Consider the following 15892-nt stretch of genomic DNA (forward strand, 5'->3'; position numbering starts at 1 on the left):
GCCTGGCAAGCACTTCACTGCTCCCAGCCCTGGACTTTCTAGTCTTCATCTGTATGTAACACCTAAGCAACCTCACCACGTCCATGCCCCTACGTAACTCCCTGTACTGATGACTCTGGAACCTATCTCTCTGGTTCTGGTCTCTCCTGGAATCAGGCCTGGCACCCACCTCCTTCATCAGCCCACGTCTGAAACAAAACTGTTGGTTTACACCCCAAAACCTCCTCACTTCCAGCCTTTCCCTTTCCAGGCAGTGACCAAGGATGACTCTGAACCTCTAAAGCTCCTACCTCCACTTCCCAAATGCTTGAATTACAGGCCTGTGCTGCCATTCTGGGTTATATGTAGTATTGGGGATTGAACCCAGAGCTCAGTACTTGCTAGGCAAGCTTTCTACCAACCGAGATAGATCCCTGGCTCCAGAGTGGAGTTTTTAAAATCGAAAGACTCAGGTTCAAATTCTGACTGAACCCCAAACCAGTTCTGTGATACACTTCATTCAACATGTTTTCTTGAATAATTTTTTACATACATTTTTATTTGTGTGTGTGTGTACACTCTTTGAGCTCAGAAGAGAGCGTACAGGGGTCAGTTTTCTTACAGGAGTGAGCGCTCCAGGGATCAAGCTTGGGTGGTAAGGGTTGGTGGCAAATGCCTTCGTCCCTTAAGCTATCTTTGGCACCCCACCTCAAGTTTTTAAGTGGGGGCTCCACCTATGGCATGGGCAAATAAGACATCTTTTATAAAGCATTCATCCTCCCCTTCTCTGCCTTTCCCTTTCCCCTTCAGTCCCTCCTAGGGCCACTTCTTTTCTGCCTTGCACGTCTCTTGTCTCAGCCTGGAACAAGCCTTTGAAATTTGGCGGGAATTAGTGCCAGGCCGGAGGGTGAGCACTGCGCGCGCGCGGACCACCTCCTTTCTCTCGCACGCTAATTTTGCAACCTTAACAACCAATAAGAGTCAGCCTAGGAACCCGTGGCGAGAGGGGGCGGGGACAAGGAGGAGGGCACGCGCTGTGCTGGCACGGTGGGGGGGTCTCTGTGAACCAATGGAAAAGGCGGGAGGCCCGTTGGCAGTGGGGCGTGGCTGTGGAGGCTCCAGCAACCCGAGGCCGTCCCGAATCGCACCAATCAGAGCGAGGAGGTGGGAGGGGACTGACTAATCAGCGTGCAGAACGAGACGAGGAAGGGGGCGGCGGAATTGGTCGCGGTCGCGGTCGGGGCGCAGGAGCTGGTGTCAGGGTTGCCGGGCGTGCGAAGGCGGCGGAGGCGGGAAAGGCAGCGAGCGGTTGAAGGGGAGCAACCGCAGACTTGCAGAGGAGCTCGGAGGAGAGATGGTGATGGCGGCTAAGAAGGGCCCGGGCCCGGGTGGCGGGGTCGGAGGGAGCAAAGCGGAGGCTGAAGCGGCTTCGGAGGTGTGGTGCCGCCGAGTGCGGGAGCTGGGCGGCTGCAGCCAGGCCGGGAACCGCCACTGTTTCGAGTGTGCCCAGCGCGGGGTCACCTATGTGGACATCACCGTGGGCAGCTTCGTCTGCACCACCTGCTCCGGCCTCCTGTAAGTGGATCCCGGGAAAAGTGGGTTTGGGGTGAAGGGAATCGGCAAGGAGCTCGGGAGGCCAAGGGGGAGAACCCAGGCATTGGACGTGGTGGTGGAAGGTCGCCTGCTGCAGAGATGTGTCGTGGGGGGAAAAGGGAAACAGCGCGGGGGCACGGAAAGGCGAAGCTGGAGTCGCGCTGCGGAGGGAAGGGTGGGGGGCTGTAGAAGGACACAAGGAGAAGATTGGAGAAACTCCCTGAGGGAGGCGAAGGCGAATTGCAGGTGGGGAGAGAGAAAGTGTGGAGAATTGAAAGGAACTGGGGTGGGGTGGGGGAGGGATTTAAAGGGCCAGAAATTGACATAGACCTTTAAAGGGAACTTTAGCTGGGGATGCATTGTGTCTCAGTTGGTAGAGAGCTTGCCTAGCATGCTCCGAGTCCCGAGTTTCCATACACAGCACTGCATCGTACTGAGTACCGTGGCACTCGCCTGTAATCCCAGCACTGAAGGGCCGGTGGATCAGCAGTTCAAGGCCAACCTGTGATACCTGGGACCCTCTCCCCTCCAAAAAAAGGGGGGAGGATGAGGGGAAAGGGGAAAGAAGTAGGGAAGTCAAGTTTAGGATAAAAGTGTCCTGTTCCTTCTAACTTGTGTGCCTCCAGCAATGCGATGTAGCCGGGAATGGAAAACACGACGCGGTTTAGCCCAGGTTGACAGCCTAGAGTGGCAGGTGCGATGCCAGGGATCAGGTGCAGATGCTAATCTTCAGAGCTCTGGAATGCTAGCTAGAGGGTAGACGACTTAGGAAATCTAATAAGGGCAGAAAGCCAAAGGGTTATCCTAGCGGACGGCTCAACTTTCCTGAAGCGATGAGGATCAGAGTGGGATATTCTTTTATTTTTTCCTTTTCCTACCCCCCCCTTTAAAGTTCCATTTTGTTTCTCTATTTTGTACTGTGGGGGCTTCCATGACTTGTGTAGGGACCAACAATTTCCTTCCAGGATGTGGGTCTTGGGATCGGACTCAGGTCCACGGGCATGGCTGCAAACTCCCACAGTTGCTGAGGCGGCTCACTATTTTTTTTTTTTTTAAATGAGATGGAGCCTCATACAGGCCAGTCTGACCTTTTTGGTTTGTTTGATCTTTTGAGACAGAGTTTCACTTGTGTGCTGCCCTGGCCAGACTGGCCTCAAACTCCTGGCAGAGATCCTCCTGCCTCTGCCCCCCAAATAGTGGGTAGGAGTCAAGGCGTGGACCACCTCTGCCCAGCCCAGGCTGACCTTTAATTCACTGTGTAACTGAGGCTAGCTGTGGAAGCCCAGATCCTCCTGCCTCCACCTTCCAGGGGCTGGGATTACAGGCATGCACTGCCGTCCTCAGTGTGAAGTCATTCTTAAGTGCACTAAGTCTCATCTAGTAAACTGTAAACTTGGGGGACAGTTTAATATTTATAATGATTTATAATTAATAATAATGGTTGTATCCAGTATGGACACTATCATTCCCTGCTACTTCTTATAACAGTGCTTGCCCAGATTTCATATATAATAAGCTCCCCTTCTTTAGGTACCAGATCTTTGGGTTTTGTTTTGTTTTGTTTTTGAGATAGGGTTTCTCTGTAGCTTTGAAGCCTGTCCTGGAACTAGCTCTTGTAGACCAGGCTGGCCTCGAACTCACAGAGATCCACCTGCCTCTGCCTCCCAAGTGCTGGGATTAAAGGCGTGCGCCGCCACCACCCGGCAATGTTTGGGCTTTTAGGGAGTTATTTTACCCAGTTTTCTAGTATTATTTTAGTATACCGCTATTTTGGCTTTTTTTTTCAATAAGGAAAGTTATCCTGCGCTTATATGCATACCAGCTTAAAAAAAAACAAGGAGTATTGTTCTCATGTGACAGATGGGAGATCAAAAGCAGAAAGGGGTTTAGTAATTTACCCAGTGCTGTATGCAGGATTCTTTTTCCAGCGCTTGTTATTTAGTATGAGTTATGATCGTGGGGAGACCAGAAGTGAGGATTCAGGTATCCTAGGAGACAGTTTCGAATTATGTCTCTACTCCATTGTCACCCTCTTTTTCAAATCTCTATGGCTTTTTTTTTCTTTTTTGAGGCAGAGTCTCCTGTAGTCTGGGCTAACCTTGAATATGTAGCTAAGGATGTCTTTAAACTTCTGTTCCTTTTGCGTCCACCTCCTGGGTGCTGGGATCACAGGTGTGCACCACCAACCTGGTTTGCGAGGTGCTGGGGTCCAGCCCAAACCTTTAGGAATGCTAGGAGGGCATGTGGCTGAGCTGGAGACCTCCCCTTACACACACACACACACACACACACACACACACACACACACACACCATCCTCTCTCAGCTGCACTTCTGCATTGTGAGGCTGAAAGTGATTGGGGCCGGGCAGTGGTGTTGCACGCCTTCAATTCCAGCCCTCAGGAGGCAGAGGCTGGTGGATCTCTTGAGTTCGAGGTCAGCCTGGTCTATACAGCAAGTTGCAGGACAACAGAGTCTACATAGAGAAACCCTCTCACCTCTGCCCCCACAAAAAAGAAAATGATTTTGGTCTAAGTAAAAAGCGTTGTGGCTGGGCGCCGTGGCCCATGTCCATGATCTCAACATTGGGGCGATTGAAGCAGGATAGTGGTAAATTTGAGGTCAGCCAGGACTATTTGGCTAAACCACACACACACACACACACACGAAAATGCATGGGTTCGAGGGGATGGTTCAGTGGATAAAATACTTGCTATGCCAGCATGAGGACCCGAGTTTAGGTCCACAGTACCCAGGTAAATGCCAGGAGGTCGTGGTAGCTTGCTTGCAATCCTATCACTTCGGAGGTGGGTGTAAGGGGTCCATGAGCAAGCCGGCTAGCAAGACTGGCTGAATCAGTGAGCTTATGGTCCAGGAGAGGCATTGAGCAACTGAGGAAGGCACCCAGTGTCAACCACTGGCCGTTGCATGCACTGGCACTCACACACATGTGAACATGCGTATATACGGAATACGGAATACCCTCCCTGACCCTCAAAGGGGGGGTAAGTGTATTATAGCATATGGTAAAAAAGAAAGCGTAAATCTTGGAACGTTTTGAGAAGGGAGATCTGCTTTGTTTTCCTGATACTTGGGCCTGAACTCAGGACCTTATACACGATTGGCAAGTACTCTGTGGCTGAGCCATGCCCCCCAGTCCTGGAAATTCAAATTATAGCATTGAGTAGAAGTGAAGAGAAGCCTTAATGATTCCTCAGAGCTAGATACTAGAAAGAAACTGCCAGAGAACTATCAATTAGTTCTAATAGTTAGTGGTGATGGCGCGGAAGATAACAATCTCGTGGTGAGCTGGGGCTGGAGAGATGGCTCAGCAGTTAAAAGTACTTGTTTTTCATAAGATCCAGGGGCAGCCCCCTGCACCCATAAAGCAGCTCACAACTGTCTGTAACTTCAGTTCCAGGGGATCCAGCATCCTCTTCTGACCTCCCAAAGCACTAGGTTTACATGCGTAGAGACGTACATACAGATGAAACAGTCGTATACATATTCTTTGTTTCTTGGTTTTGTTTTTTCTCGAGACGGGGTCTCACTGTGTTACTCTTGACAGTCCTTGAACTCAGTCTGCCTCCTGAGTGCTGGGATTAAAGGCATGGGCCACCACCTCCCAGCTCATGCACATATTCTAAAAATAAATAAATTAAAACGAACAAACAAAAAACCAGGGCATTGGAGAGATGGCTCAGCAGTTAAGAGCACTGGCTGCTCTTTCAGAAGTCCCAGGTTCAATACCTAGCACCCACATGGCAGCTCACAACTGTCTGTAACTCCAGTTCCAGGGGATCCAACACCCATACACATTCATCCATGCAGGCAGAACACTAATGCACATAAAATAAATCTTTAAGAAGAAACAACAGTAGCAACAAAACCAGAGCCCAATGATTAATAATAATAATAATAAATACAGACCTTTGGCAGGCGGATTATGTATCTCTCTTGGTAGAGAGTTTGTCTAGGTTGCGCATAACCACAGCTTCAATCCTTCGCACTGTGTAAAACCCAGCTGCAATCCCATCACTTGGGTTGATGCAGGAGGATAAAAAGTTCAAGGTCATCTTTAGCTACTTAGTGAGTTTGGGGTCAGCCTGTGATCCAGGGAACCTTGTCTTTAAAAAGAGAGATAGGCGAGGGAGATGGCTCAGCTGTAAAAGTGCCTGCTGCCAAGCCTGATGACCTGAGTTCAGTCCCCAGGACCCGAAAGGTGGAAAGAGGAGAGCTGAGTCCCCCAAGGCCCAAGTCGTCCTCTGGCCTCTGCACACAGGCCATGGCACAGGTACTCACACACACACACACAGAGAGAGAGAGAGAGAGAGAGAGAGAGAGAGAGAGAGAGAGAGAGATAAATAGGTATAATTAAGTTGGGCGGCTGGACGAGGTCTCACTACGTAGCCCAGGCTGTCCTAGAACTGGCCATGTAGACCAGGCTGTCCTCAAGCTTAGGGATCTGGCTACCTCTGCCTCCCAAGTGCTGGGACAGAAGACATTCACTACAACGTCCAGCTTGAAAAGGTAAAACCCTGCATAAGCAGTAAGTGCTGACTTTGTTACCAGTATTTTACAGATTTTGGTCTCCTGATACTCTTCGTCTTCTATAATGAATATCCCTCAACCAGGACAGGAGGGAGGCCGAGGGATCTAGGCCACAATAAAAACCTGATTTCCTTTGCTGGCAAAGTTAACTGCTTCCATATCAGTGTAGAATTTGTAGAAACTTACACTTCTCCCTTGAGGTCGCTGTCCCAGCTCTTGGTCTCGCTACTGAAGAGGCTGACACCTGGGCTGGTGAGAGGAGTCTGTGGGTAAAGGCACTTACTGCCACCTCTGATGACCAGAATCAATTCCCAGGACCCCCATGGGAGAAGGAGAGAGAGAATTGACTCCTCGGCATTGTCCTGTGTCCCCCATTGGAGGACCAGGGCACATGCGTACTGCACGCACACACATACACCACATGCACACACACATACACATACACACCAATGTTACACACACGCACGCACACACCACATGCACACACACATGCACATACACACCAATGTTACACACACACACACACACACACACACACACACACACACGTATTAAGGACTGGACTGATGACTTGGTTAAGAGCACTTGATTTGCCAGGCAGTGGTGGCACACACCTTTTTTCCAGCTCTCAAGAGGCAGAGGCAGGTGGATCCCTGTGAGTTCAAGATCACCCTGGTCTACAAGAGCTAGTTCCAGGACAGGCTCCAAAGCTACAGAAAAGCCCTGTCTCGGAAAAAAAAAAAAATTGGTGTTTTGCAGAGGACCAGGGTTCGGTTCTCAGCACCCACACGGTGGCTCTCAGTGACCTATAACTTGAGTTCCAGGAGAGCCGGTGCCCTCATCTGACTGAGGACACCAGGCATGAAGTGGAGTATATGCACACACTCAAGCAGAGCACACATAAAAAGTAAATTAAAAAATCTTTAAAAAGTTTTTAAAATCTACTTAAAGAAGTTGACCCTTCCAGGCAGTGGTGGTGCACGCCTTTAATCCCAGCACTCAGGACGAGGAGGCAGGTGGATCTCTGTGAGTTCAAGGCCAGCCTGGTCTACTGAGTGAGTTTCGGAACAGTCTCCAAAGCTACTAAAAAACACTGTCTCAAACACCACCCCCCCAAAAGAAAGCTGTTGCCTCTTGTAAGGTCAGCAGTGGATGTAAATTGCTGTGGTGGGCCTTGTGCCTCAGACTGCGCGGGCTGCTGAGGATCTTCTGTGCCCACAGCACTCAGTTCTCAATGGGCTGTCTAGGTGGTTCAGTACGTAAAGATGCCTGCTGCCAAGGTTGACAGCTTGAGTTCAATACCCAGGATCCACGTGGTGGACGGAAAGAACTGGTCCCAAAAGGTCAGCCCATATACAGTCCAGGCCCACCTGCCCAGGGAGGCACCACTGGGCCCTCCCATATCAATCATTAATCAAGAAAATGCCCCATTCCCTCTTGCCAGAAGAATTCTGTCAGGTTGACCAGCCAACCAGGACACGTACCTCAGAGCACGAGGAACTGAATTCAAATGCCCAGTGCACTCAAGAGGCAAAGGCAGCCGGATTGCTACAAATGTGAGGCCAGCCTGATCTACATAGGGATCACCAGGCCAGGCGGGACTAGAGATGGCTCCATGTTTGTCTGTAGCTCCACGGCCGTAAGGAGCAGAGACAGAAAGATGCTAGGGTTTGATGGCTCCAGGTTAGGTGAGAGACCCCGTCTCAGAGAACAAGGTGGAGCAACACACCTAACACCCCCCTCTGGCTTCCTGAGTGCCGTGTGCACGCCACATCCCCCACACTGCACAAAATAAAAATGTCTGTCTCCATGTGTGTCTCTGTATTACCTGCATTCGATCCACTGGAACTGGAGCTACAGGTGATTGTGAGCCTCCATATGGGTGCTAGAATCAAACCTGGGTCCTCTGGAAGAGCAGCCAGCGCTCGTAACTGCTGAGCCATCTCTCCAGCCTCCTGTGTTTCTTTTTTCTTTCTTCCTTCCTTATCCCCCGCCCCCTTTTTTTTGAGTCAGGGTTTCATGTAGCTCAGGCTAGCCTCAGACTAGCTACAGAGCCAAAGGTGGCCTTGAAGTTCTGGTCCTCCTGCCTCCACCTCTCAAGTGTTGGGATTACGGATATGCATGCCCTTCTCTACCCGGTTCAGGAGACTTGAACCTAAGGCTTCACTCATGCTAGCAAGCAACTCTACCAACTGAGCCGCATCCCCAACTCCCTGAAAAGCAGATCGAAGAGCAAACGCTACCCTCACCCTCGTAGTTAGAGAAGAGAAGTAACAGGGTAGGTTTTTATCTTAAAGGCCATCTTTCTGTTTGACTCTCTTATAAACATGGCTGCCTTTTAGAGATGGAGCCTTCTGGGTTCAGTGTTGCGGAACTGCCAGGGTTCCCAGTTGGCCAGATTGGCTGACGCTGTGGAACTGTCCGTTCTAGCCAAAGCTTAATTCCCTAAGGTTTGAGGAAAGAAAAAAAAAAGTCACATTTATTTATGTTTGTGTGCGTTTATCGCAAATGTGTGTGTGCGCGCATGCCAATGCTGTGGTATCCCTGTGGAGGTCAGAGGCCAGCTAGGGGGAGTCACTTCTCTCCTCCCACCCTGTGGGCCCTGGGTTCATGCTTAGTGGCAGGTCCCTTTCTTTAATCACTGAGCCTTCTCACTGGCCAGAATCACACATTTCAGCCTTAGCAGACAGGTATCCTACCCTCCTCCCCCAGCCCGCACAAGCTTATATGTTCACACTTGCTTTCTTTGTTTTTTGTTTGCTTGTTTTTCAAGACAGGGTTTCCCTGTGCAGCTGTCTGGGAGCTCTCTCTGTAGACCAGGCTGGTCTTGGACTCTAAGTTCCGCCTGCCTCTGCCTCCCGAGTGCCGGGATTAAAGGTGTGCACCACCACCACCGGCACCCTTTTTTTTTTTTTTTAAACGAGGTCTTTCCTCAGCTGTAGCGGTAGCCTGCCACATTGGCGTTCCTGGGAAAGCTGCTAGTCTGTGTAGTTTCTAAATTTACATGCGCCTGCGTACGGGCTGCCACAAATGTGGTTGCCAAATCCGATCTAGTTTTGATCGTTTTGTTTTCTTCTGATACCTAACTTCTGCCTTTGGCAGTAGTGGGGATTGAACTTTGGACCTCATGGATATGAGGCAAGCGCTCTGCCAGTGCGCTACAGCCCCAGCCCCCCCAGTGCCTAATTTCTTTAACCAGAATGTAGATGTTTTGGATGTTTCCCAGCATACATATATGCTTAAGATCTTTCTTTGTAACTGCATGTATTTATTTATTTGTGTGGAAGCCAGGGGGCAGCTATAGGCATTGGTTCTCTGCTTATACTATGTGGGTTCTGAGGATCCAATTCAGGTCATCAGGTTTGGCAGCAAGTACCTTTACCTGTCAGGGCATCTCACAAGCCCTTGTATTGCTCTCTTGATTGTTTGTTTGTTTGTTTTTCTGAGACAGGGTTTCTCTGTAGCTTTGGAGCCTGTCCTGGAACTAGCTCTTGTAGACCAGGCTGGCCTCGAACTCACAAAGATCTACCTGCCTCTGCCTCCTGAGTTTTGGGATTAAAGGCATGTGCCACCACTGCCTGGCTCTCTGTATTGCTTTTTTGTATTTGTAGGCTCATGTAGCCCAGGCTAGCCTCAAACCCCCTATATAACCAAAGCTGGCTTGCCACCTCACAAGTGCTGGGGTTATAGTCAAGTGTTGCTGGCTTGGTTCCAACTCCCTGTGTCTTGTGTACTTTTGATTCTGATTCTGCTACAGGGGGCTGGTCCTGCCTCTTGGTACTTAAAATGAGATCAGCACCGTTACTAGAAAGCGTCTGTTGAGCGAGTGTGAGGGCATGCACACGTCACACGTAACCCAGCACTCGTGAGGCTTAGGTGTGAGGGCATGTACATGTCACACGTAACCCAGCACTCGTGAGGCTTAGGTGTGAGGGAATGCACACGTCACACGTAACCCAGCACTCTTGAGGCTTAGGTGTGAGGGCATGCACACGTCACACGTAACCCACGTAACCCAGCACTCGTGAGGCTTAGGTGAGGGCATGCACACGTCACATATGTAACCCAGCACTCGTGAGGCTTAGGCTGTGGGGCAGAGTTTAAGGTCAGTCTGGGGAACCTACTGAGACCCGTGTCAAAGAAAAAGCATCTACCGAGCAAAACCTTAATGTTTTATGTTTGTGTACATGGTCATGCACACATATATGGGGCCGGGGTGAACCTTGTGGGTCAGGTGTCACCCACCTTGGCTTTTGTTTTTGTTCTTTTTTTAAGACAGAGTCTCTCACTGGCCCGGATCCCACTGGTGAAGCTAGGACTGCCTGACCAGCAAGTAACGGGGAGCTGTCTGTTGCCACCTCCCTGGTCACAGGCCACCACATCCGGCTTTCTTTATGTGGATTCTGGGGTTTCAACTAGGGTCCTTGTGCTTGTTCTGCAAACACGTATAGACTGAACCATTTCCCTGATCCTTGATCTTTCTCCGGCTTTCTTAAAAGCCACTGTGGGATAAACCACTGTTTGGAAGGAAAACGGACGCCGGTCAAGGTGGCCCATGCCTGCAGTCTCAGCACTTGGGAGCTGGAGGCTGCAGAACAGGAATTCAAAATCATCTTTAGCTGTGTAGCAAGTTGAGATCAGCCTGGCCTGCGTGAGACTCCTGCCTCAAAATATCCTCTCCCCCTAAAAGAAAGGGAGGGCAGGAGGGATGGAGGAAGGAAGGGAAGTAGCTTTGATGCTAGTTTTTTGTTGGTTTTTTTTTTTTTCTTTGCAAAGCAAGCCCTGCTTCTGTGCCCTTGGCTGTTAGGTCCTTATTTAATCCTTAAGTGACTAATAGACACTGTTTAAAGAATTTATTTATTTATTTACATTGGTGTTTTGCCTACATACATGCTTGTGTGAGGTTGAAGGAATTGTACTCAGTTAGCTGTCATGTGGTTGCTGGGGATTGAACCCTGGTCCTCTGGAAGAACAGTCAGTTCTCTTAACCATTGAGCCATCTCTTCAGCCTTCTAACAGACACTTTTTACTCCCTCAGTGAGAATCAGAGGACATGGGAGCACTCCAGGCGGTGCCTCAGTTTCCCTCTCTGGCTTGCTAGAAGTGGTTGCTGGCTGAAGCACCCTGCCTCTGTGGAAGGCAGGTGTAGCTGGCTGTCCTGTCACTCAGTACTTTTCCATCTGTTTGAATTGGAAAGCACACATGTACCTTGCCCTGTTTATTTCCTTTTGCTCCCTCGCCTCCCTCGGCTCTCATAGTCACCTTTACCGGGCAGAGGTAAATGACAGTTTCATTTACTTATTGATTCAGGCTTTGTGTGTGTGGGTACATGGGGGTGTGGCTCCGGGCTAACGGGGTGTGTGGGGGTGTGGCTCCATACTGTAGGGGCGCATGGGGGTCTGACTCCATGCTGTAGGGGTGCGTGGGGTGTGGCTCCGTGCTGTAGGGGTGCGTGGGGGTGTGGCTCCATACTGTAGGGGTGCGTGGGGTGTGGCTCCGTGCTCTAGGGGTGCATGGGGGTGTGGCTCCATGCTGTAGGGGCGCATGGGGGTCTGACTCCATGCTGTAGGGGTGTGTGGGGTGTGATTCCATGCTGTAGGGGCATGTGGGGTGTGGCTCCATGCTGTAGGGGCATGTGGGGTGTGGCTCTGTGCTGTAGGGGTGCGTGGGGGTGTGGCTCCGTGCTCTAGGGGTGCGTGGGGGTGTGGCTCCATACTGTAGGGGTGCGTGGGGGTGTGGCTCCATACTGTAGGGGTGCGTGGGGTGTGGCTCCGTGCTGTAGGGGTGCGTGGGGGTGTGGCTCCGTGCTCTAGGGGTGCGTGGGGGTGTGGCTCCATACTGTAGGGGTGCGTGGGGTGTGGCTCCGTGCTCTAGGGGTGCGTGGGGGTGTGGCTCCATACTGTAGGGGTGCGTGGGGTGTGGCTCCATACTGTGGGGGTGCGTGGGGTGTGGCTCCATGCTGTAGGGGTGCGTGGGGTGTGGCTCCATACTGTAGGGGTGCGTGGGGTGTGGCTCCGTGCTATGGGGGTGTGGCTCCATACTGTAGGGGCGCATGGGGGTCTGACTCCATGCTGTAGGGGTGTGTGGGGTGTGGCTCCATGCTGTAGGGGTGCGTGGGGGTGTGGCTCCGTGCTATGGGGGTGTGGCTCCATGCTGTAGGGGCATGTGGGGGTGTGGCTCCATGCTGTAGGGGCATGTGGGGGTGTGGCTCCATGCTGTAGGGGCATGTGGGGGTGTGGCTCCATGCTGTAGGGGTGTGTGGGGTGTGGCTCCATGCTGTAGGGGTGCGTGGGGTGTGGCTCCATGCTGTAGGGGTGCGTGGGGTGTGGCTCCATGCTGTAGGGGTGTGTGGGGTGTGGCTCCATGCTGTAGGGGTGCGTGGGGTGTGGCTCCATGCTGTAGGGGCATGTGGGGGTGTGGCTCCATGCTGTAGGGGCATGTGGGGGTGTGGCTCCATGCTATAGGGGCGTGTGGGGGTGTGGCTCCATGCTGTAGGGGTGTGTGGGGGTGTGGCTCCATGCTGTAGGGGTGTGTGGGGTGTGGCTCCGTGCTGTAGGGGTGTGTGGGGTGTGGCTCCATACTGTAGGGGTGTGTGGGAGTGTGGCTCCATGCTGTAGGTGTGTGGGGGTGTGGCTCCATGCTGGTGGTGTTCCTCAGGGATTCTCCTCCTCTTTGGGTTTTGTTTGTTTATTTTGAGACACAGTCTCTGTGTGGCTCTGACTAGCCGGGAGCTCACAGAGATCCCCTGCCTCTGTCTCCCTGGTACTGAGAGTAAAGGCCCCAGCCCTGTTGTGCCCTAACACTCATTCTCCCTCTGGTCTGGAGCTCACCAGTCATGCCTAGCCTTTTTTTCCCCCTGAGACAGTGTTTCCCTATGTAGCCCCGGCTAGCCTGGAACTCGCTCTGTAGACCAGGCTGGTCTTGAACTCAGACCTGCCCCTGCCCCTTCCTCTTGAGTACTGGGATTAAAGGCATGTGCTAATGTGCCTGCTAGCCTAGGTTTTGGTTCTGGACATCAAACTCAGGTCTTTGAGCTTGTGAGATAATCTCTTTCCATCCCAAAGTCCCTGATTTATTCATCTTAATGTTATAGATCAATGAAAAACTTGAAAAACCTCTAAAGAAGTAATTAAAAAAAAAAGGTGCAAATAAGCCAGGCATGGTGGCATAAGTCTGCAATCCTAGCCCTGAGAAAGGATGAGTTGAAAACTCAAGGCTAGCCTGGGCTACATAGACCTGATCTAGTCTGAGGTACATAGACCCCTGTCTCAAAAAGCAAAAGAAGAGCCAGTGAAATCGCTCCTGAGGTACAGGAGCCTGCCACCAACCTTGGTGACCTGAGTTCAGTCCCTAGACTCCACATGGAAAGGGAGCACTGACTCCCTGAAGTCGTCCTCTGGCCTCCACAAGTGCTCTGTGGCACACGTGCCCCCGCACACATAGACACACACATAAATAAGGAAGCCCGTGAGACGGGCCAGTGCGTAAAGGTGCTCTCTGTCTAAAATAAATAAATAAATAAACAAATGTAATTATTTTAAAAAGCAGAACAAGAGGGAAAAAAGCAGCTGGGGATGGTGGCACACACCTGCAATCCCAGCCCTTGGGAGGAGGGAAAAGGAAACAGAGGTGAAGATAGAAACAGGAGGGAAATGCATCAAGGCTTGAGAGTGGAGAGGAAGCCAGTGGGGCGGCAGGCGCGTTCCTGGCTCTGCACAATACAGTGTTGTTTATAGAAGCTGGGCAGGGAGGAGTGAAGTGGGTTGACGCAGAATTTAGACGGAGAAGATGTTTTTACATTAGTGAAATTGACCTTGAAGCAGGGTGACAGGGACCTTCCTCAGGACTGTTGAGTCCCTTAGCGGAGACTTCTTGGCCTGTGTCAAAGACGATGGCTCTGTGGGCAAAGACCCTGGCTTGGGAGCCTGATGACCTGAGTTCAGTCCCCAGGGCCTGACTTCCCCATGCATGCTGTGATGCACTCACAAGTTACAGAAATCACTGAAAAAGGCTTATTTATTTGTTTTGTTTTTTTTTTTTTGGTTTTTTAATTAGAAAAGAGATAAATAGGTTTAACCACTCCTTGATCACAAGTAGCAGACTGGCGCTTCTAGCAGTAAAGAAACCCAGACCCAGGGTGTTGAGTCTGAACACAGACATTCAGAGGAAAGGAATTCCCAAGTTTGAATCTGGCACCGAGGAGAGGCGACACTAGATGCTGGGTGGGACTGGGTTTTTCCACTGTTGACCTGGCCTTCTGATCTCAGCCTCAGCAGGTTTGGGGCCCTCGTGGATTGAGATCGAAGCAGAAATATAGGCCGGCATGAGGGTGATGAGGTGTGGGAAGGTGGGGAGACTTGGATCTTTAATAAAATCAAAGGGGAGGAGAGGGAGGCAGGGAGAGGCCTGTGAAGACTCGGGTGTCTGGGCATGCAAGAAGTTGCCTTGGCAGAGGACTCTCGGGTATTCCGAATACTATTAGGAGCCTGGCTCTAAAAAGAAAGTAGAGGCTGGGGACGTGGCTCTGTGGGTGGGATGTTTGCCCAGCGTAGGGGAAGGTACTGGTTGGTCTCCAGTAGCTTATCCGTCAGGCATGGTGGTGCACAGGTCTCATCCCATCATTGGGAGGTGGAAGCAGAAGAATCAAGAGTCCAGTGTCATCCTCAGCTAATAGAGGAAGTTCAAGGTCTAGCCTGGGCTGCATGTTCCAGAAAGAAGTAGGGAGGGAGAAGAAAGAAAGTAGAGGGGTGACACTGGCTTAAGGTGGAAACCATCCTGGTCCCTTTGCTCTCTGTTGCTTTCCTCTGGGGCTGCAGAGATGCCACGTGGGTAAGAGCTCCGAGTTCAGACGCCCAGCACCCGTGTTTAAAGCTAGGCATGGACATGTAATAGCAGGGACGTGGGAGGTGGAGGCAGGGGCATGGCCGCTTTCTCTTACCTACCACGTGCACACATGCATGCACACACCACAGACACATTAATTAATTAATTGAAAATTATTGCCCTATTCAAGCTGGGCAAGTAAATTTAATCTCTGAGTTTGTCTGGCATGAGTTTGCCATCACGGAAGGGCAGTACCCCCTTCTAATTTGGGGGTGTGGGTGTGGGGGGGAGAACCTGAATTTTGTTGGAGACACTGGGTGTGAGCCAGAGGGTTGGGTCTGTTTCATTCCAGGCCAGTGAGTCACATCTGGCCCATCACATGACCCTGGCACGCACATGACCCTGGACCAGACCCAACCAAATGTGAAACACCTAGGCCTCTCTCTCAGCTGCTGGCAGGAGAGGGCCCTGTTTCTACATCTCAGCCAGCAGTGACCTCCGCATGATTCAGAGAGGCAGAGTCTGACTCAGGCCCTGCCAGGAGAAGGCCTCTTCCTGAGCTGCAGCCTCCTTGTGGAGAGTTCTCCCTGCCCGCCCCCAGGCTGCCTGTGGTTATTCATAATCCAGTCCCCAGGCATCAAGGTCAGAGCTGTGCTCTCTCGCACAGCACGCTGCACACTGTCCGACAGAAACATCCTGTCCTGCGCCTCCCCTCCCTCCGGAGACAGCCCTCCTGTCCAAGCTCCGGCAGAAGGTCTGCTGTTCTTTGTCAGCCACTTTTGATTGATGCCTGCCTCAGGTCTGCCTCCTCCTCCTCCTCCTCCCCTTCCCCCTAACAAGGAAGCGCCTCTGTGTTTACAACTCCTAACAGTTCCTGGTTGTCCTTTCAGGAAATGTCAGTGACCTTCTTATGATAGGCTTCAAATCTGTTTTTCTAATGTAAACAT

General features: G+C 51.4%; 1 protein-coding gene across 2 annotated transcripts in view; it reads left to right on the forward strand.

The window, feature by feature from the left end:
• Window positions 1-1198: 1198 nt before the first annotated feature.
• The window catches only part of Agfg2 (ArfGAP with FG repeats 2), a 39546-nt gene continuing 24852 nt past the window's right edge, over window positions 1199-15892 (forward strand). For both annotated transcript variants that reach the window (XM_041648557.1, XM_041648558.1), the window contains exon 1: window positions 1199-1554. In XM_041648557.1, the coding sequence (XP_041504491.1) occupies window positions 1334-1554 (221 nt within the window). In that variant the 5' untranslated portion in view covers window positions 1199-1333. The remainder of the gene's footprint in view (window positions 1555-15892) is intronic.

Source organism: Microtus oregoni, unplaced genomic scaffold (assembly GCF_018167655.1).
Source record: "Microtus oregoni isolate MIOR12 unplaced genomic scaffold, Mior012 000003F_ref0000135, whole genome shotgun sequence".
Classification (NCBI taxonomy): Eukaryota; Metazoa; Chordata; class Mammalia; order Rodentia; family Cricetidae; genus Microtus; species Microtus oregoni.